Source organism: Prionailurus viverrinus, chromosome C2 (assembly GCF_022837055.1).
Source record: "Prionailurus viverrinus isolate Anna chromosome C2, UM_Priviv_1.0, whole genome shotgun sequence".
Taxonomy (NCBI): domain Eukaryota; kingdom Metazoa; phylum Chordata; class Mammalia; order Carnivora; family Felidae; genus Prionailurus; species Prionailurus viverrinus.
In genome coordinates this window covers 9,563,093-9,584,372 of record NC_062569.1, presented here as the reverse complement: position 1 = coordinate 9,584,372, position 21,280 = coordinate 9,563,093, and the positions used below count along the sequence as shown (strand labels likewise).

General features: G+C 47.2%; 1 protein-coding gene across 8 annotated transcripts in view; it reads right to left on the bottom strand.

The window, feature by feature from the left end:
• TRAK1 (trafficking kinesin protein 1) overlaps window positions 1-21,280 on the bottom strand; it is a 125,705-nt gene that overhangs the window by 68,707 nt on the left and 35,718 nt on the right. For 2 of the 8 annotated variants that reach the window (XM_047874288.1, XM_047874290.1), the window contains exon 1: window positions 763-1,047. The exons of 5 other annotated variants lie outside the window; for them this stretch is intronic. In XM_047874288.1, the coding sequence (XP_047730244.1) occupies window positions 763-826 (64 nt within the window). In that variant the 5' untranslated portion in view covers window positions 827-1,047. Of the gene's footprint in view, window positions 1-762; window positions 1,049-21,280 lie in introns of those variants that run through there. One more of the 8 variants, XM_047874286.1, reaches the window with a different exon arrangement.

Below are 21,280 nucleotides of genomic sequence, written 5' to 3'. Positions count from 1 at the left end.
CTAAGGTGCGCCTCTCCTGTGGCCTCTCTGAGAATGCAGCTCAGTGCTATTTGCCATGTATCCGGAACCTCCTGAGGCCTGTCCAGCCACACAAACTCCACCCAGTCTCCTCTGGAATGTGCCACACCCTCCCTGCACAAACTGAGCCCTGTGACAGAAGGAGACAGTCTCTCCCTGCCCCTCCCAATGTCTCCCCACCCCCATCTCCGTGGGATCCTACAAGCAAAATTCATTGGAATTGCCTGCTGGGTGGGAAGCTGCTTCTGCCTTTTCTCCGGCCTCCCGACAGCCCCCAGGTCTGGGCTCAGGAAAGGGAGGATTCTTCCAGGCCTGCCACCGACAGTCCAGAGAGCCACCTCCTGAATACACCACTCCCCAGCCCCGACAACAGCACAGAGGTCAGAACACATCTCCCCTTGCACACACATGCGCGCGTGCACCACCACCACACTCACGCCTCACCCCCAAGAGAATTCAATCCAAGAGAAGTATAATGCTCACAAGCCCTGCACACCAACACCATCTGCCCTCCTGAGCAAAGACCGACTGACCACAGAGGGATCTCAGTGAGCCCTGCCCACCTGCCATCTCCTCCATCAAGCTTTGAAAACTGTCAGGGCCATGCACGCCTGCGGTGGTGCTGGTTCTATTGCCCCCCCTCCCACCTCTCTCCCTGGGAAAGGTTTCAGGACCAACACCCCACCCCAGAGGGAAACAATACCCCTACACATCCCTGCTCTGTTTGGCGGGGGCCATAATTACCGTCCGAGCATTCTTCATAATACCAGTCTAGTTCATAATAATCCGCTTCAATAAATTTCTGCATAGTCAGTATTCTTGCAGAGGAGAGAACAGACTTCACAGCGCCATCAACATCAAGTAAAACGCTGCCATGCCTCCCTGCCCTTCCAGAACACCGGGCAGAAGAGCATCCTGAAACACAGCAGAATGAAGCTGTGCATTCTTAATGACAGTCCGAAGCCAACACAGAGAAGGGGCAGCCAGGAGAAAAATTCTGGTGGGATGAGGACAGGAGGGAAGGGAGGCGATTTGCAGAGCTCCTGGGGCCCCGAGGCAGGTCTGCTAATAAAGCAGCGGCAGCCAGCAGCCCTGAATGGGAGTATCCGGAATCATCCTATCCAGACGAGAGGACGGTGACGTCACGGACACACACAACCACCCCGAGGTCTCACTCGAGCCTCGCCTCCCGCTCCCTGCTCATCTTTCAATCTCACGGTTGCCATAGAAACTGGCCAGCGCTGAAAAATGATGCAGAGATGGAGGAAATGTCTTCCTGGGAAGCTGGGAGCAGGGGCTGCGAGGTGCCACCCAGGGAGAAGGGAGGGTGCGGGCAGGTGGGGCCGGGGACTGCGCCCCCATCATCACTCCCAAAGAATGTAAGAGACCCTGGGCCACCACAGAGTCCGCATGGGAGAAATGCCACCATTACTTCTGGTTTTCTTTCCCCAGCCTGATTTAAAACACCGAACATCTTTTCTTAAAATCATTGACCGCCACGTAAGGAAAATGTAAATTACTTTAAAAAATGGAAACGTGTTCACTGACAGGCAGTTCTGCTCACGCCTTTGCTCAAACTTCTGGAAAAACAGCCTTCGACCTACAAATAGAGAAGCACGCCATTACAGAGGGGCCCCGTGCAATTCGATATACTGTTTCATGGACACTCGTGTGTGTAATCAAAGTATAAACACACACAGCAGCATGAAACAACCCACTTTCAAGACAGTGGTTGCCTCGAGGGAAGCAGGGAATGGGGCTTTGAAACTGTCCTTGTAAAAGCATCTGTAATGTTTTATCTCCTGAAGAGAAAAAAAAAAAAAAAGGAGTTAACATTTATTAGTTCCGAGTGTTTGGCATGTTTTAAATACTTCTTTAAAATGAGTCATGGATAGGGGCGCCTGGGTGGCGCAGTCGGTTAGGCGTCCGACTTCAGCCGGGTCACGATCTCGCGGTCCAGGAGTTCGAGCCCCGCGTCAGGCTCTGGGCTGATGGCTCGGAGCCTGGAGCCTGTTTCCGATTCTGTGTCTCCCTCTCTCTCTGCCCCTCCCCCGTTCATGCTCTGTCTCTCTCTGTCCCAAAAATAAATAAACGTTGAAAAAAAAAATTTTAAATGAGTCATGGATAATGGACAGATTTTGGACTTCTTATAGGTAACTCCTTCCTCTAAAACAGAAAGGTTTCTCAGTCCTAGCGCTAGTGACATTTAAAGCCAGATCATCCTTTGCGGGGCACCCGCAGGCTGTTAAGCACCATCCCTGGCCTCTGCGCTCTTACTTGCCAGAAGCACTACCTTCTCTCCTCGTAGATGTAAGGACCAGGCACTGCCAAACGTCCTTTGGGGGCCAAAATCTCCCTCAAAACCCTGCTGCCCTAAAACAAAACTACCTACAGAACCTCACCAGCCTGCTGGCCGAGTACCGTAACTATCTGTGGGTGTCCACAGCAGCAGCATGGGCTTGGTTAAGTTTTCCTCTTCGTGTTCCACTCAAGACTGTGTCATCTGTGAATGAGTAATAGTAAAAGTCTCTTTACCACTACTGAGAGGGCATGCTTCTTTCCTTCTACAGTGACCCCACAGGATCATCTCTCTTTATTCCACCCGTGGCATACGGTGCCTCGGCTAACAAATGCGGAGGAAAGGACATCCCTCTAGGGCAGGGCTTCCCAGGATTTAATGTGCATGTAAATCACCCAGAGCTCTTGCTAAAATGCAGATTCTGATGCAGCAGGTCTATGGAAGGCCCAAGATTCTGCATTTCTAACAAGTTTCCAAGGTAAGGCAATGCTGTTGGTCCCCAGGCCACGCTTTGAATGTGAGGTACTTCAACAGGATGAATAGATAGGGAGGGTAATAGACACAGTATGTGCATTTGAATAAAAAAGTTTCAAGAAGAAAACTATGTGTGTGTGTGTATATATATACACATTCATGCACGTACATACATACACACACAATGACAAACCCTATATATAGACTCTTGGGCAGAATCTGTACTATATATAAATCAATCTCAACCTTCCTAAATCATGAGAAGCAGAGGAGCCTTTAATGCTGTGTTGTGAGGTTCCCCAGAGCTGGCTTCCTGCACCTGTGTAGGCTCCAGAAGTTTCTCCCAGCTCCAGGTACCCTCTCCTTACTTCAGGGCCCTGTGTCGCTTTACCAGGCCATGCTTGCATACCAGCACAGGATGCTACAGGGACAGCTTCCCACTTGCCAGGCGGCCGACTGAGCCCATGTGGGAGAGCACGCCCTGTCCTGTGTGGAAAGTGGGGTTCCTGCCTCTTTAGCACCACCCAATAGCAGAACCCCCTCAAGTCTCAGAAGGGGAAAGGAAAGTTAAAGGCAGCTGGTGATGAATCTTGGCTCAAGTTGTAAACAGGCTTTTGGGAAAGTCTGGAAAATGTCGAGTGCCAAGGAATGGTACTGTCTCTGGCCATGCTGTCCCCAGCTGTCACCTACACCCTGGAGGACCTGTACCCCTCCCCACCCAATCCCAAATTCTTGCTGGGCAAAGTGGAGGGCAGACTCCATCGCCTCCCTCACTTACTTTAATCCCTGCCCTTCCCTCTCCCTGACCCCAACTTGGACACACTTTTAAGATTTTCTAGGACATCTGCCTATTTAAAGTCAGCAGCCAATGATTTTAATTCCGGCTATACCTGCCCCCATTATCTGAACCTCTCCCTCCCTTTGGCCCTTTATCAGGTCTCTCTCTGGTGAGGACAGCACCTCCCACCAGCCCCACAGCAGACCCCCAAGTGGCCCTCCCATGTGTCATTCCTCACCTTAAGGGAGCAGAGGCTGGTGCCCCAAGGTTTTCTGAGGTTTTGTTTGTTTCAAGCTCCTCATGGCGTTTCTAAAGAAGATTATAGGCCTCAGAGATAAACGAGTCAACAATTAACAGATGCCTCAAATACCAGCACATTCAACAGGTTCAACCCACTACATCTGGGGAAAAGGGTCCAGTATGAGTTTGCAAAAGGAAGATGTAATAAAGGAACAGGAAATGCAAACTCTGTAAAGCATCACAGAAAGTCAGATGAGCGTAAAGACCCCTTAAACAAAGGCTTGGCACATGCACCTTCCAGTGCTATGAATTTTAAAAAATACTTTACTCATAACACATCACCATAAAAGCAAAACGTAACAGGTCGATGGATAGAGGGATAGAGGGATGTACAGATGGACGACAGACTAATGGCAGGCAGTTTAATTTCATAGTTAAGAGCATGGGCTTTAGCAGTACGATCGCGTGATGTTTGATCTGGGCTCCTCGTTCGCCATCTCTATGACCTTCTTAGACCGAGTCCTGTCTGCTAAATGGGGTGATTATAATACCCGCCCCAGGGATGAGGCGAGCCTTTAATTAATGGAAGGGAGAGCACTCAGCACAGTGCCTGGGACAAAGTGAGTTTGCAAAAAATATCAGTTTGGGATCACCCTCACCACTCAAATTCTGTAGGCCAGTATGGGCAGTTAAAAAGAGAGCACAATTTTGTAAGCTATAATTAGGGAAATGAGGTAGAAACGGCACTTCTTGGCTCGTCCCAGCATAATTAACGGAAAGGGACTGAGTTCACAGTAATAAGCCAGAGTGACAGTTGGGTGGGGGGAAGGGCAGGGAGCATATTTCTAAACAGTAACCTATTACTGAACACAACCTCTATCAAGTGCAAATATTGTATATATCCAATGAACATCTGAAGAAAATGGGAAAGAAAGGAAACAGAGCGTATCAAGTACAAAGGAAAGAGCATCACTCGTGGGTGACTTCCAGGAGCTCCGAGCAAGAATCCAAGTGAACATCTACACCCAAACTCCTATTTTACAGGCTCCGAAGGGGAAAGCCATCCATCCACAGCTCTGCAGAGCTGGTGCTGAGGTTAAGATCCAGGAGTATCTGTCTTCAAATCCACACTTTCATCCAAAAGTCCCACATGCCCCCCCCCACCCCCCTCCACGAGGGTTCCAGCCCTCCCTCTCCCAGGCTTCCAGCAGCTGAAGAAGCAAGGTCCTCTTCCCGTGCGCCGGGCGGAGGCTGCCCCCATCACTGCCCCACCCTGGGAGAATCGGGATCAGGGACAGGGTCCAGGAGCAGCCTCAGAGAAGTCACCTCTCACTCACCCTCATCACCAATACCATTTAGGAAATGCAGGCTGCTCACCAGGAAGTCAGCACTTCCTGTCTCACTCATTCCTCAGACCCTGCTACCTAATCACCAGCCCCCCCCCCAGCTGTGTAGACAAGGAAAGGGGGCCCAGAGACAGATTAAACAGCTCACCCCGGATCACTCAGCAATAAGAACATCTGGATATGAACTGGGCATGGTCCACCCCTAAAGTCTTTCCATCAATAATTAGGAAAACATCTAAGGATTATTCACAAGTGAAATGTGGGAGGAAAAAAAGGGGGGGGGGGGGGGCGACACAATGAAAGGAGATAAAAACTTAAGGTGGCATCTCACTGGAAAAACAAATTGTGAAGCCTTTTTTTTTCCAGAACGAAATAAAAAATGATCAGGAGTTAAATTGAAACTATCAATGGGACTTTGTGATATTAAAAAGAAATACTATTTCCAGCTCTGTCAAGAAAGGGGCCCGGTAAGGATACCACTCCACCCACAACCAGCACGTCAACCTTCTGGTGTCCAGATTTGGGTTAAACCTCAACATGCCTCCTTGGAGAGCTGCTAATTTCATGTCTTGGGGTAGGAAAAATCAGGATCCGCCTACAATGCCAGCCTGCCAGAAAGCAAAGATGGTCCCATGAGGTCTTGGGTAGAGGTGACAAGGCTTAAAAGGATGATCACGGGCCAGGTTGTGAAATTTGCACATCAAAAACAGAATAGAGTTAATAACATTTAAAGCCAACAGGTTGAGTCTGTAAAGGCCATGAATGTCAGGGAATAACAAGACTAAAAGGGCAACCAAATGAACAAGGCTACAGATACATAAAGGGAAGGAGAAGATGATAGGAAGATATTTTTAATCCATCTTAAGAAGTAGGGGAAGGTGGGTGTGTAGGACTGTTCTGTCTCTGCCACTAATGCCTTTTACAAAGCATTACACGAACATTTCTCTAAGTAGGGTGGCTATGAATAAGCCACCCAGAAATGAAATGAGGAGGCAGGTCAAATAACAGAAAGGCCTGACGCTTCGGTCACAAACTACACCCGGGGTGGGGAGGAGGCTCGGGTCCTGGGCCGCAAGGAGAGCTGTATGTTCTCGTTTATACGCACTTATGAGACTCTAATAGATTTGGTCTGTTAAGGGGAATCGAATTCTATCCATTTGTAATCAAATTTAAATTTTTAAAAGAACTTAATTTCTGAAGCGCCTCGGCGGCTCAGTTGGTTGAGTGTCCAACTCTTGATTTCAGCTCAGGTCATGATCCCAGGGTCGTGGGATCAAGCCCCATGTCGGGCTCCGTGCTGAGTGTGCAGCCTGCTTAGGATATTCTCTCTCTCTTTCTCTGCCCTCTCCAGACTCTGCCCCTCTCCTGCTCATGTGCTCTCTCCAAAATTAAAAAATTAAAAACGAATTTAATTTATAAGTCTCTATTAGTTGTGTGAGCATATGAATTAAATATCCATATACAAGTGATTTCATATACATATAATTGAATGCATACATATACGTATATATAATTTTGAATAGTTGTTCAATACGTTTAAAAGATGAGTCAACACTAACAACGATTAAAGTACAAATAACACAGTTATGAATGTGCTCCAAAGTATGTGACGTTACAGAACTCGCCATATGTCACTTTCCTCCGTGCCCTGCGGTGATGGGTGCAGGCCATGTGCTGCCGACCAAACAGGTGGGGAGAAGGACAGCTCCCTGTGTGCTCCCCTCCTGCCTGGAAGCAGGACCACTCGACAGCCCCAATCCCCTCTGGAGCATGCTCCCCGTCTCTAGAGCTTTCCTCCCTTCAGGAAATAGCGCGTCTGGCCTTCCACCTGCACCCAACAGTGGCCAGGAGCCTAAAGACAAAAGAGGGGAAGGCCCAAAATGAGCTTCCTCACCTTCCATTCCAGACAGGGCTGGCGGAGCTCACATGACACACAGCCTTGCAAGCGGACCTTCCCTGCACCTGCTACAGAAAACTGACAAACAGGATGCTTCTGCAGGGCTCTCTTTCCGATGTTTATTTTTTAAAACCCTGCCACTGCCAGTCACTGAGCTCCCGTGGCAGAAGGCAGGCTGTTAACAAACAGCTTGCTGTCAGCTACCCCCTCCCAAACCATCTCCACCTCATTTCAGACGCAGGAAAAGTAGGCACCCGTGCGCCATGCTACCTCTAGGGTTCTCCGGGGCAGAACAATGCCTGGCTTCTAGAGAGACATCCAATGGCAGGGAGACAGCATTCAACAGAGCACTGCAGAGCCGACATGCACCTCGGCCTTGATGCGGTTACTAAAATCGCCCACATATCCCAGAAGCACACAGAGAACACACAGAGCTCTGATGTGCCCCACACTTCCAGGTTGCTTCCTGCAGCCTCGGGGGCTGCCAGGGGCATTCCACTCCTGGGACCCGAAGGTCACACGGCAGATGGCACGGGCTGCAAATGCAAACCAGAAGCTCAAACGATCCCCGATTCTGTTCCTGCTGTAACTCTGAGTCTCTCCGGATGGAGCACATTCTCCCAGGAGGCGCCGATGGGGTGCGGGCTGAACTGTCATGTCAATTTCCCACCTGAGACAGTTCCAACTTTGTCTCAGACGCGCAGGATTGACGTGAAAAGGGAAACAGTCAATCTGTACAGAACGGCGTGCCAAGCATTTCTGTTCTTAAAAGAAAGGATACTCAACATTGGAATCTGGTTTGATGAGGAAAAAAAAAGCTGGCAGGCGGCAGACGGCGAGGTAAGTTTAGAGGGGCCACAGGGGTAGGTTGCCCCCGGGATGAGTACCTGGCTGTCCTGGTGACCAGACAGACACTGTGCCCAGGGCCACAGCTGCCACCAGGCAGGCCGGCACATGGCTACCCTGGACCCCCTCCTGGAGACAGGACGTCCAGTCCCCCAGTGCCCGGTGCCTGGGCCCACACCCGGGTGGGGACGCCATGAGCCGGTGCAGCTCACGTGTGGGGTGCATCCGGGCGGCCAGAGCCACTCTGACCCCGCAGACACCTGTGTAGCTAAAGGCAGTGCAAACAAGGCCGAAGAAGAGTCCACTTGTGTGACGGGTGAGCGAAATGGGGAGAAGGCACAATCCAGGGCTCATCTGGGGGCTCGCCTGAAAACCACGTGGCCCCAGGTCTCAGGCATGACAGAAGGACACGGCCAAAACACGGGCATTTACATGAGAGAAACTCATGGCATCTACTTATAAATATATTATAATGTATGCATTTTGGTATTATTTTTGTTAGCAAATGAAAATGAGAAGTTTTTCCCTGGCCATAAGATCCCTTTTCCATCCCAGCACATGCTCCATCCCTATAATTAATTTATCTTCCCTCCCCTCACTCAACCCCTCCCACACACACAGTGCCTGGGTGAGAACAGACCCCCAGTGTTCCACAGGGCACCCCTCCTGCACACATGCACGCTCGTGCATGTGCACACTGCCCCCCCCGAATGTTTTCTCTTATGCCGCTCCTCATAGAATTATTAACCACCCCCCTATAGAAAGTCAGCACTGGGTGTTATTTATCTATCTGATCTGTGTAGGCTTAGTGCGTATTGCAGTGGTTCTATTTTTGTTTCCCTTAGAACTTTAATCAGATGAAGGCAATCTCTGGAAGGTAGCAAAAACCCAAACAATCTCTGTATTCTCTATGCAGGTTTTTTATTTTGCTTGTTTTTACCAAAAAAAAAAAAATAATAAGAAAGGAGAAAAACTTTTCTTTCTTAATGTTTATTTTTGAGAGACAGAGAGACAACGTGTGAGCAGGGGAGGGGCAGACAGAGAGGGAGACACAGAATCTGAAGCAGGCTCCAGGCTCTGAGCTGTTAGCACAGAGCCGACGCGGGGCTTGAACCCACAAGTTGTGAGATCATGACCTGAGCCAAAGTCTGACACTTTACCAACTGAGCCACCCAGACACCCCAGAAAGGAGAAAAACTTTAATTTAAAAACATGTATCTTGGGGTGCCTGGGTGGCTAGTGTCTGACTTAGGCTCAGGTCATAATCTCACGGGTTTGTGAGTTCGAGCCCCGCGTTGGGCTCTGTGCTGACAGTTCAGAGCCTGGATCCTGCTTCCGATTCTGTGTATTCTTTTCTCTCCCTCCCTCTCTCCCTCCCTCTCTCTCTCTCTGCCCCCTCTCTCAAAAATACATAAATATTTTTTAAAAATTTTTAATATATCTTTGCATTTTCTCTTATTTAAAAAGCATTTATAAAATACTTGTTTGACATAAGGCACTGGGCTGGGGATTTGGCCCATTCAAACATGAAGCAGACATGAGTTCTGCACCCCTGGGATTTACTCAGTGACTATGGAAATTATTTTCAACAACTTGTACTCTTTTAGAGCATAAGCCTTGCACAGATATACATCTTTTTTTTTAATTTTTTTAAATATTTATTTTTGAGAGACAGAGCGTGAGTAGGGGAGGGGCAGAGAGAGAGGGAGACATAGAATCTGAAGCAGGCTCCAGGTTCCAAGCGGTCAGCACAGAGCCCAACACGGGGCTCGAACTCACAAACCGTGAGATCATGACCTGAGCTGAAGTCAGACGCTTAACTGACAAGCCACCACTGATCTAAATCTTAATGTGAAAAGTTCTAGGCAATTTAAAACGTGCTTAGAGAATGAGGCCAATACTTCTACAGTATTCTGAGAATTCTTTAAAATTTTCCCTATACCACCTGAGAACAAAAGCACTTTTATATAAAAAAAGCGAACACTACCATTTTTTTTTAATTTATGAAGCTGGTTTTACTTTGTAACAATTTCTTAAAACTGAAAATTAAAGTCCTAAGTCCCTTAATTCCTATTATACAATACAGAAAAATACATTAAAAAAGAAATGGCAATAAACCAAAAAATTAACAGTAAAAGAACTTTGTCATGGGATAGATACCTTTGACAGAAGAGTAAAAAAGTTCTTGATGACATATTTCAGAGATTCACAGAACCTGACTAATTTTCAGATAGTAAATCTGAGTTCCAAAGAGGCTATGTGATTTGCTCAAGGTCACATGGAGTTGGCAAATGAGGGGGGCGTGGCCCTCTAACCTAGGGCTGACTGCTGGGTCTCTGACTTTTCTTCTCTAAGAACCACTCAGAAGAAGAAAAGCTTCATCATATAAGGAAGTTACCTAAACCTCAAACAGACCTCACCTTCTCCTGCACAGATTAGCGGCATCTCTGAATTTCAGCTAAACTTCTACAGGTACCATGCATGAAACTGTCCTTGGTAAAAAGTTTAAGGCTATCCCTTGATAACACTTTGAATTACACACACACACACACACACACACACACACACTGAAGTGAGTTGCCATACTCACATAAACTTCAGTCATCTTATTCAGGCCATTATATTTTTTGTTTTGTTTTGTTTATTTATATTGTGAGAGAGAAAGGAGAGAGAGAGACAGACACAGAGAAAGAGAGAGAGAGAGCAGGGAAGGGGCAGAGAGAGGGGGAGGGAGGGAGAAAGGGAGGGAGAGAATCCCAAGTGGGGATGTGGGGCCCGAACTCACAAACCATGAGATCATGACCTGAGCTGAAACCAAGAGTCAGGCGCTCAATGACTGAGCCACCCAAGCGCCTCAGGCCATTACCCAATTATTATCATTTTCCAAACCTTCATTAATGGATAATGACCTGTACAAGGCAAAAAAAGGTCTTCCTCGGGTGTCTTATAAGAAAACACGTAGGACGTGTTCAGACTTCTTAAAGACCAAATACAGTGTTTTCAGGTAAAGTGTTTCTAAGTACTGCACAGCCTGATGTCTTGAAAATAAAAAGATTTGGTTAAAGATGAGAAGATCACACAGGGTGCCTGGGTGGCTCAGTCAGTCAAGCATCCAACTTCAGCTCAGGTCATGATTTCACGGTTCGTGGGTTTGAGCCCCACATTGGGTTCTATGCTGACAGCTCAGAGCTTGGAGCCTGCTTCAGATTCTGTGTCTCCCTCTCTCTCTGCCCCTCCCCTGCTCACGCTGTGTCTCTATCTCTCAACGATAAATAAATGTTAACAACAACAACAACAAAAAAAAGATGAGAAGATCACAATTCAGAGCTGGGGAGAGGTGAAATCTGTCCATTTTAAGTACCTCAAAAGCACATAAGACCTTTTAAACCATAGATAATAAAGCCTGGACTGCACTGAAGATACCATACTGTGGAAGACAATGGGCTTAGTCCTGCTGGGCTCAGACCCTTCCTGTGTGACTCTGGACCAGCAATACGGGACTCTCTGAACCTCGGCCTCATTTTAAAAATGGGGATAAAAGAGGCACCTGGGTGGCTCAGTCAGTTAAGCATCTGACTTCGGCTCAGGTCATGATCTCACGATTGGTGAGTTCGAGCCCCACAGTGGGCTCTGTGCTGACAGCTCAGAGCCTGGAGCCTGCTTCAGATTCTGGGTCTCCCTCTCTCTCTGCCCCTCCCCCACTCACGCCCTGTCTCTCTCCCTCTCTCTTTCTCTCTCAAAAATAAATAAACATTAAAAAAAAATTTTTTTTAATGGAGATAAAAACAGTCTCCACCTCTAAGCAGTGCAGGGCGACTCAAAGTGCCCAGAATGGGATAAACGCTCAGTGGCCGTGCTTTTCATTTATCTTGAACCACCATCCCCTGCAAACCATCCAGCAGAAATCAGAGATGTAACCCGGAAAGAATTCTGAATCCAAAGAATGAGGCATCCACCAATTTCCAAATCTCCACAGACCTTTCTCAGGTGAGGAAAAAGTCAGGAAGATTATGAAGTCTTACCACCCCACAGAAAGATGCCCTGCTCATCCACTCACTCAACATGTATACATCAGGTTTCCTAATAATCTGATGACTCAAAAGAATAGGCTGGTTTTATTGCATGAAGTGAATATTTACTCTAAGAATGAGTAATAATGCAGTTCAAGGAAACTTAAAAATCATCACATTTTCAAGCCAAGTAAATCAATTTCTAGAAATATACCTTAAGAAAATCACGAGTTGGTGGACACACACTTAGGTATGTAACTGGTGTGTTATCTGAGCAAAAATTAGAAACAGTCCAGATTCTAATAATAGACTAATGATTAAGTCTATTGTATTAAGCAACAATGAAAAAATTGCAGGTTTCAAGAATTTTAATGCCATGGGGAAATGGCCAACATATATAATTAACTAAAAGAGCATTATACTCCCAAATATGTAATATATTTGTGAAGGAAAAAACCACTTGAAACATCTCACCAAAAAAAATAAAATAAAATGGTAAGTGGTTGCTAAGTTAGTCCTCTTTTGTCCTAACTTTTGTTCAATTATCTACAATCAGCCTACTTTTATGACCAAAGGATATATTATTTTTAGAACCTGACTCCGTTTAAAGACCATCTATGTTCACTGAAAGGCCAGGCACTAAGAGCTGAGAAATGGAGTAGGTTCCATGATTCTGTCACAGATTCTGTCAATCACTGACAGGCAACCCTGCTTTCTCACCCTGATCAGAAATGGACACTACCTCCCAATGCCATGTCACCAACAGAGTCAAAAAACTTAAGTTTACTTATTTTGAGACAAAGAGAGCACACACTTGAGTACTCAAGCCGGAGAGGGACAAAGAGAAAGGGAGACAGAGAATCAGCACAGAGGCCGATGTGGGGCTCGATCCCACAACCCTGGGATCATGACCTGAGCCGAAATCACGAGGTGGACGCTCAACCAACTGAGCCACCCAGGCGCCCCACACAACTTTTCTTTTAACAAAAGAAAGAAAAAGAAAGGGAGGGAGGGGAAGGAAGAAAAGAAAAGAAAAGAAAAGAAAAGAAAAGAAAAGAGAAAAAAGAAAACCAAGGAACGAACAGGTTCCATGACTTGCTCATGGCGTCAACATTCACAGGCTTCAGGACAAGGGCTGAAATGTGTACTGAATATCTGCAGATGTAGGACAGGGGAGAAGGTGCCTCTGAGGACAGAAAGCATGGCAGGTGCCCTGGGCTGCTGCTGGGTCCTGAGGCCTCCGTGCATGTCAGGCAGCTAGCTGGGAATAAAAGCCAACATAAAGATGACACACTGTGTTCGGTGTTTGGTTTACGTGACACTTCCCGGGGGGGCGGAGAGAGAAATGCAGAAGTCGCCTACAGAGAGGCAACAGCTAAATCACAGGAGGTGGGGGAGACAGGAGACCCCAAGACAGAAGACTGACAAAGGTCCACAGTTAAGCAGAGGAAGGGGAAAAGAGACTTACCAAAAATGAAAAGTAACAAAACCAGAGATGACTGGTCAGAGGAGAGGCAGAGTTAAAATTCTGCCAGGGACAATTCAAGTACACACAGATACATGCTGCAAAGAGAAGTCTGGGGAGCGCCTGGGTGGCTCCGTCAGCTGAGCACCTATCTGACTTTTGATTTCGGCTCAGGTCATGATCCCAGAGTCATGAGATCGAGCCCCACCTCAGGCTCTGTCCTGAGCACAGAGCCTGCTTACAATATTCTCTCTCTCTCTCTCTCCCCCGCCCCCGTGTCCTTCCCCTTCCCTCTCTCTCAAAAAAAAAAAAAAAAAGTTCCAGCGGGAAATAAGGACTTTTCATATTTAATCATCACCCTGGTACCCACCCTCCAACAAGAGCACTTAGAAGACCACATCTCACGATAAGGAGGCACCTCGCTTTGGTTAGAAAGAAGGAATGCCCTATAGCTGTCTGTATTTCCAGGCACTCCTGGTTGACCTGCAGCCACAACAAGGAGCCACGGCCCTGGAAAGCCCACTGCCACCACTCGCCAGCAGACCACGGCTTCTCGAGGCTGGGCATTTGGGCGCTTAGGAATATACCTCCTTCCTGCCAATGGTCATTTGTGTTTGTTCCCAAGCCTGTTCGCATCCCTTTTGCTTACTAATATTATTATATAATTACGTTCACTTCACGCATAGCACAAAACAGAGCTGTTTCTATGAAAGCTGAGCTTAATACCTTGAAAAACCAACTTAAGGATTAAATGGCCAATTCAACGTGCATACACAACTGCACTGTATCGGAAAAAGTCGCGTAACAAGGAGAGGATCACATACTTCAAATCCGGCGTACGTGTCCTGTAGGCTCACGAAGGCAAAGCACTTTAGTGCCAGCCTGCCTAACAGGAAGCACCCCACAGAGGAGACTCTCTATCGTTACTGCTTACGTTATCACGATCTAAGCAGAGAGAGAGGGAAGAGTGATGAAGGCAGCAAAAAAGGAAAGGGGGGGACCCTACAAGTGGGTGCTCCGGGAAGGCTTCTCTGAGGAGGGCACACTGTGTCGAGAATCAGAGAACAGGGAAGGACAAGCATGGAATGTCCACAGCGGGGCCAGGGTGCAGGGGGAGGCCACAATGAGGCCAGCGGCGCAGAGGGCCAAGAGCCAGGTCACGGGGTCCTAGAAGACCCCGCGTTTGATGCAAAGAGCAGTGAGAGGCAAAGGAGCAGCATGGCCCAATGGGGTCTCGAGAACAGACCAGCCGGGCTGCTGAATTAGAAGAGAAGAGCGGAGAAGCCAAGTGGAAGCAGGAGAGGGTTACCGCAGCCCGGGGACAGGACGGTGGTGGCTTCCTCCAGGATGGTGGCAGCCGGGTCGGAGGGGTGGTCAGAGATGCACGTGCACCAAGGGTTAACAGAGCCGGCTGATGGCCAGCAGGACACAGAAAGGGGGTGAACCGTGTGGCATCTATCAAGACAAACGTGTGTAAGGACGAGGGTGGGGCCAGTGTTGGCAGAAGACATGCTAAGCCATGACTGGGAACGGGAGCCTGGGGCAGGGGAGGGAGGGAGGAGGAAGGGGTGTCAGAGGTGGGCAGAAATTTGGGAGTCGCCAGCACGTAGCTGGTAGTCAAAGCCTTGGGAGGAGAGTACACGGAGAGATGCGGGCCGGGCACACCAACACTTCCAGCAGCAGAGCACCCCTGCTGGAGGTTGCAATGAGGGCTTATTTGTATTTTTATTTATTTAATGTTTACTTTTGAGATAGAGCGCGTGAGCGTGAGCAGGGGAGGGGCAGAGGGAGAGAGAGGGATGACAGAGGATCCAAAGCGGGCTCTGCCCTGACAGCACAGAGCCCGACGTGGGGCTCGAACTCACGGACCACGAGATCATGACCCGAGCCGAAGTCGGACGCTTACCTGACTGAGCCACCCACGCACCCCCGTGTGGGCTTATTTGTAAAAGCTCTGTCAGTCCATCAGGGTTGACAGTCACTGATGTAGAAGCTCTGAGGAAGAGGGCAACCTGGTAAAAGAGGTTGCAGGGACCGGCCAGAGAGAGTGGTCAGCCCTGCTCCAGGCACCAGGACCTCCAGCTGTGGCCCGGGGCAGACACTGAGGTCCAGCCGACGCTTTGGCCAGCGAGCTCCCACAGATGCCCTGTGTCCTCCTCATGTCCGGCCCCCTGCAGACTCCCACTGGTCCACAGTAAGTTCTGATCGGCAGATAAAGTATAACACTCAGGCTCATACACGCGCTCGTTATGACTGGGGCTGCGGGGACACAAGCGAACGAACACAGTGGACATGGGGGCACGGTATCGACAGTGCGTTCCGTGGGCCCAACCCCAGGTGCCAGCGTGAAGGGCAGGAGGACCCATACGTGACCCCTGGCCCGTGCAGGGCAGGCACCGCACACGAGCTTCGTGAGGCACTTCGCCACAGGCCTTAGGTTCTCCGGCAATGATCTTTATTTTTAAATTAAACTTTAAAAAATTAAAATGGCACAGGGACCTGGTTGAATACGCAGGTCCCAGAGCCCACTCTACTTCTCGCATACAGGCAGGGCGAGCAGCTCCGTGCAGGATGCCAGCAGAGGCCTTGAGGACTTCCTGCATTGGCCCAACCCGGTGCAAAGTCCCTGCTTAGGTGACAGAAGAAAATCAATAATCCAGGAGATGTTTCTACTTCCTTAGCCAGAAAACCTCATCCAGAACTCAAACAAGTCAAGTTCACAAAGGATCACAGGAGCATACCAGGGACTCAATAAATACTTGTGGGCTGATTCGTCAGCATTACCTTACGGTGAAAGTAAACAATAGAACAGTGTCTTGAAACCCTTAATTTGCTTTATAACCTTCTCTTCTTAGGGAAAAGATTATTCCAGGGAAACTCAGAAGTGAAGTGGTCAGAGAATCCTCTACACTTGAGACAGAGAGGGATTTCTTGACCCAATGCTTTTTTTTTTTTTTTAATGTTTTTATTTATTTTTGAGACAGAGAGAGACAGAGCATGAGCAGGGGACAGGCAGAGAGAGAGGGAGACACAGAATCCGAAGCAGGCTCCAGGCTCCAAGCTGTCAGCACAGAGCCTGATGCGGGGCTCGGACTCATGGACCGTGAGATCATGACCTGAGCTGAAGTCGGACGCTCAACCGACTAAGCCACCCAGGCGCCCCGACCCAATGCTTCTTAATCAGAAAGTCATACAGAGCAGCCCCTGGAAATGAGGAACCAGAAGGAACCACTGCTACCTACCAAGACAGACACCTTCCTGTCTGGTTTCTACAGTATGTTACATGACAAGAAAGGTCGACAGCCACACGCACAAGTCATTTCCACTGGAGATGGGGAAGCGTGACCTGTAGACCACAGGACAGAGGCAAAACCACAGGAAGGAGGGAGGAAACCTCCCCCTGAAATTCAGTTACATGCAGCTAAGTTTCACTTAGGACAGTGACCTTCATTAAAAAAAAGTTCAATTTTGAATCTGTGGGACACACATTTTGTAAACAAATAGCTACTGATATTCTCAAACTGAGGGTTTGCTCTTTGTATCACGATTACCAAATGGACTTTATTCTTTTTTCTTTTTTTACTTTCTATAATTTATTTATTGTTGATCATTTACATCCAAGTTAATTAGCACATGTTGCAACAACGATTTCAGGAGTATCAAATGGACTTTATTCTTAAACTACAACTGTTTTCTCGTTTAGCTACTGAGAGAGTAGTTAAGATATGAAGTCCAGGGGCGCCTGGGTGGCGCAGTCGGTGAAGCGTCCGACTTCAGCTCAGGTCACGATCTCGCGGTCCGTGAGTTCGAGCCCCGCGTCAGGCTCTGGGCGGATGGCTCGGAGCCTGGAGCCTGTTTCCGATTCTGTGTCTCCCTCTCTCTCTGCCCCTCCCCCGTTCATGCTCTGTCTCTCTCTGTCCCAAAAATAAATAAATGTTGAAAAACAAAATTAAAAAAAAAAGATATGAAGTCCAAACCAGACAACCTAGGTTTGAAACTCAGCACCCCACCTTGGTAGCTGTGTGACTCTGGGCGAGTTTCTTAACTTCCCTGTGCCTCAGTGTCCTCATCTGTAGAACAGGGGCAGCAAAACTCTTTCACTCAGAGGTCAGTATGAGAATTAAATGAGATACATGTAAAGAATTAGAAACAGTGCCTCTTACACACTAAGGGCAAAGTTGACTCTTCATTCTTCCTCTTAGACCGTCTAAGCCTAAACATCCCATATTTAGGTACGTCTGCAGACTCATCAGGAGTCAAAAAACCAACCTGCCTGTTAAAATCTGTCTGAAAAGGTCATTCTACCACCTGGTAAAGGTAGACACTCAAAGATGTGGACACTTCTTCTTAACAGACAAGGTGAAGGGTGCCTGGTTGAGTCAGTTGGTAGAGCATGTGGCTCACAACCTCCGGGTCGTGAGTTCAAGCCCCACATTTGGCATGGAGCCCACTAAAATAAAAATATATAAAATAAAAAATAAATAAAATAAAAAATAAATAAAATAAAATAAAATTAATAAAATAAAATTAAAATTAAAAAATAAAAAAAATAAAATAATAAAATAATAAAATAAAGTAAAATAAAAGTAAAATAAAATAAAGTAAAATAAAAAATAAAATAGGGGCGCCTGGGTGGCGCAGTCGGTGAAGCGTCCGACTTCAGCCAGGTCACGATCTCGCGGTCCGGGAGTTCGAGCCCTGCGTCAGGCTCTGGGCTGATGGCTCGGAGCCTGGAGCCTGTTTCCGATTCTGTGTCTCCCTCTCTCTCTGCCCCTCCCCCGTTCATGCTCTGTCTCTCTCTGTCCCAAAAATAAATAAAAAACGTTGAAAAAAAAATTAAAAAATAAATAAATAAAATAAAATAAAATAAAATAAAATAAAATAAAATAAAATAAAAACAAAGAAACAAACCAGCTGAACACCAGATTCAAAAGGCAAAGCATTGTCTCTAGTCTGGGGGACGGCATGTAAGAACGGGAGCTGAGTTTTATCTCATCCCCTATTATCAGAACCCCTAGGGTAACCCCTTATCCCCATTCCCACCCACAACAGAGAACCACTGCCCTAACTGATGAGAAAGTAAATCTAAAAGGAAACAGTTGTTATCTTCTTAACACACCTCACCACTGATTTAACACACTGGTGAGTCACAGTACTGTGGCCACCGTATCACCTGGGTTACACGTGTGTAAACAAACAATGAAACCCAAAATGGACACCACGCACCCAGCAGGGCTCCTGATCTGTGCCTTCGACCGACCTCTCAGCCAGCTCGGCAAGGCTCACAGACACCTCAGAAGAAAGATTTGAAAACAGAAGATACAGTACAAAGGACTACAAAGGAAACCAGCTGTATTATAATGCAGTTTCTAAAACTTGAAAAAAGTCTGTGATACAAGAGCTTCTTTATCAATGTATCAAGTAATAAGATCGAGGGGCACCCGGGTGGCTTAGTTGGTTAAGCCTCTGGACTTGGGTTCAGGTCATGATCTCGTGGTTCACAAGTTCACAAGTTTGAGCCCCATGTCAGGCTCTGTGCTGACAGCTCAGAGCCTAGAGCCTGCTTTGGATTCTGACTCCATTTCCCTCTGCCCCTCTCCCACTCACACTCTGTCTGTCTGTCTGTCCCTAATATAAATAAATAAACAAGCAAACAAATGAATAAAATAACAAGATCTCTCAGCACACCTAATGAACGCAATTTCAAAGCAGTGATGAGCAAAAGCGGTATTTCAAAGTATCTGTTTCCACTGTAGCACGACATGAAAATCTTGATTTCTATCGGTGACCAAGTCACAGGTCCTGCTAATACCACTGTGCTTTCTTTTCTATGTTCACAGTGTAAGGAAATGCTGCATTTCAGTCAGAAGTTAATGAAAAGAAAGATGTAACTTCATTTCTTTACAAGTCCACAGAATCCCCAATTTCCCTCTACAGACCTGAGGTCCCAGGACCTCAGTTTGAAAGTCCTGCTCAAGAGCACGCTGTATTTAAGAGTTAACCTGCGGGGGAGTCTGAATGGCTCAGCGGTTAAGTGTCTTGACTCTTGATTTCGGCTCAGGTCATGATCTCGCAGTCTGTGAGTTTGAGCCCCGCGTCGGGCTCTGTGCTGACAGCTTGGAGCCTGGAGCCTGGAGCCTGCTTCGGATTCTGTGTTCCCCTCTCTCTCTGCCCCTCCCCCACTCATGCTCTCTCTCTGTCTCAGAAACAAATAAACATTAAAAAAAATTAAAAACAAAAAACAAGAGTTAACCTCTGATCATTCATTTAACCAACAGTTAGCAATACCTACTTGGCTCTAAGTGCAAGTACCACAGAAGAAAATACAAAGCAAGACTGGGATGCAACCACCCTCTTAAGAATTTTCAGAATCTCTGCTCAGTGTTTATTTCGCTTCTTCCAATTTTAGTATAATTTGTGTTACCTACTACCAAATCCGCCAGGATTTCTTTCTTCTCCCTCTCTCACATATATAACTAAAAGCAGAATGAACATGTGGAAACGGGCCACGGTGCCCGTTCCAGCATACTGTTGCAAGGATTTTAGGAGCTGGAGGTCGGTGCTATGGAACAAACACTAGGAGCCCTCCATGCTTCCTCTTCCTCGATAATCAGATCAGCCTTGCCCAAACTGCAGACATTTCACAGGGATGAAGGAGGCAATTCAAACGGAAGTTCTCCGCAGACAGTTAAGTACTGCCCATGGATGGTTCCCGTGATGCTGCGAATGTACGTGCTTAATCTGTGCAGGAGAAGGGACCCAGGAGCCTGCCTCGCCAGAAGTGGCCACGCGGGGTCCTGCAGAATCACAGGAGGGTCTCGTAAAGAAGAGTAAGGAACACACGGGGATTTTTGAAAAAGTGGTTCTGTGGCGAATCCTACCGCAGAGAAGTCTGAAGGAACCAAATAGAGAACCTGCCAAGGAGGTTACTCCGGACACAGTTTTCCACCCAACCCCACGTCTCTTGTTGTTACAGATACCGTGAGTCAACAAAAGTGACTGGCAAAGAGCTTCCTGTACACAACCAGACATGCTGGAAATTCTAAAGCTCTGACGTGAACACTGGTACAAGTCTTACGTGCTAACTATCTGCCCTGGTGTGGATAATTCTATTTTTATTCCTATCACAACTGATATCTACAGTGTTCACAGAGACTTGTAGGATTTGCCCTAAGTATAAAAACACAGGTCAGTTTAAACAAGATTCCTTTCTCATTAACATCCAATAGAGAAAATGTGAAAACAGCCCCAGATACATGCTAAGAGAGAAACTTGAAGTTCCAACTTGTTTATTATAAACGATTTCACAAATTCAAGAACGCTGGAGATCACTCTGTATTGAAAAAATAGTGACAGAAACTTACAGCTGTATCATGAGCTGGTTTTGAACCAAGTTACCACCAAGTAGAAACAGAACTGCTGTACTTTTTATTTCAAAGGTGGCACAGTGACACGCAGGTATGTAAAGATGTCACCTTGAAAGTGACGTCACCAATTAGACTGGGCTAAAGTTAACCTGAATTTTCAAAAGTCTGAGGTATCATGACCAAGGAGGGCTGGTCTGTCCCACCAACTTGATAGGGCTACATTGAATTTCTAAAGAGTACAATTATTTCTACAAAGGCACCTCTTGAATGAACACTGGAAGCATCATGAGCATGAGTTTTTTAAATTATCACATGTTTTCCCAAATCTGCAAAATCAGGTTTCACACCCTTGGCATCACACACTGGGAGAAAAAACAAACAAACAAACAAACCCTAGTATGCTTCTCACCCTACCAGGTGTCAGCTGCTGCAGCCCAAGGCATGACTGGTTTGCTGTGGGAGCAGCATTTTGACTTTCCTGAATAACCAGCCTAGTGGGCTCTCACACAGAAACCATCAGCCTTGGAAAACCAAGCTCGC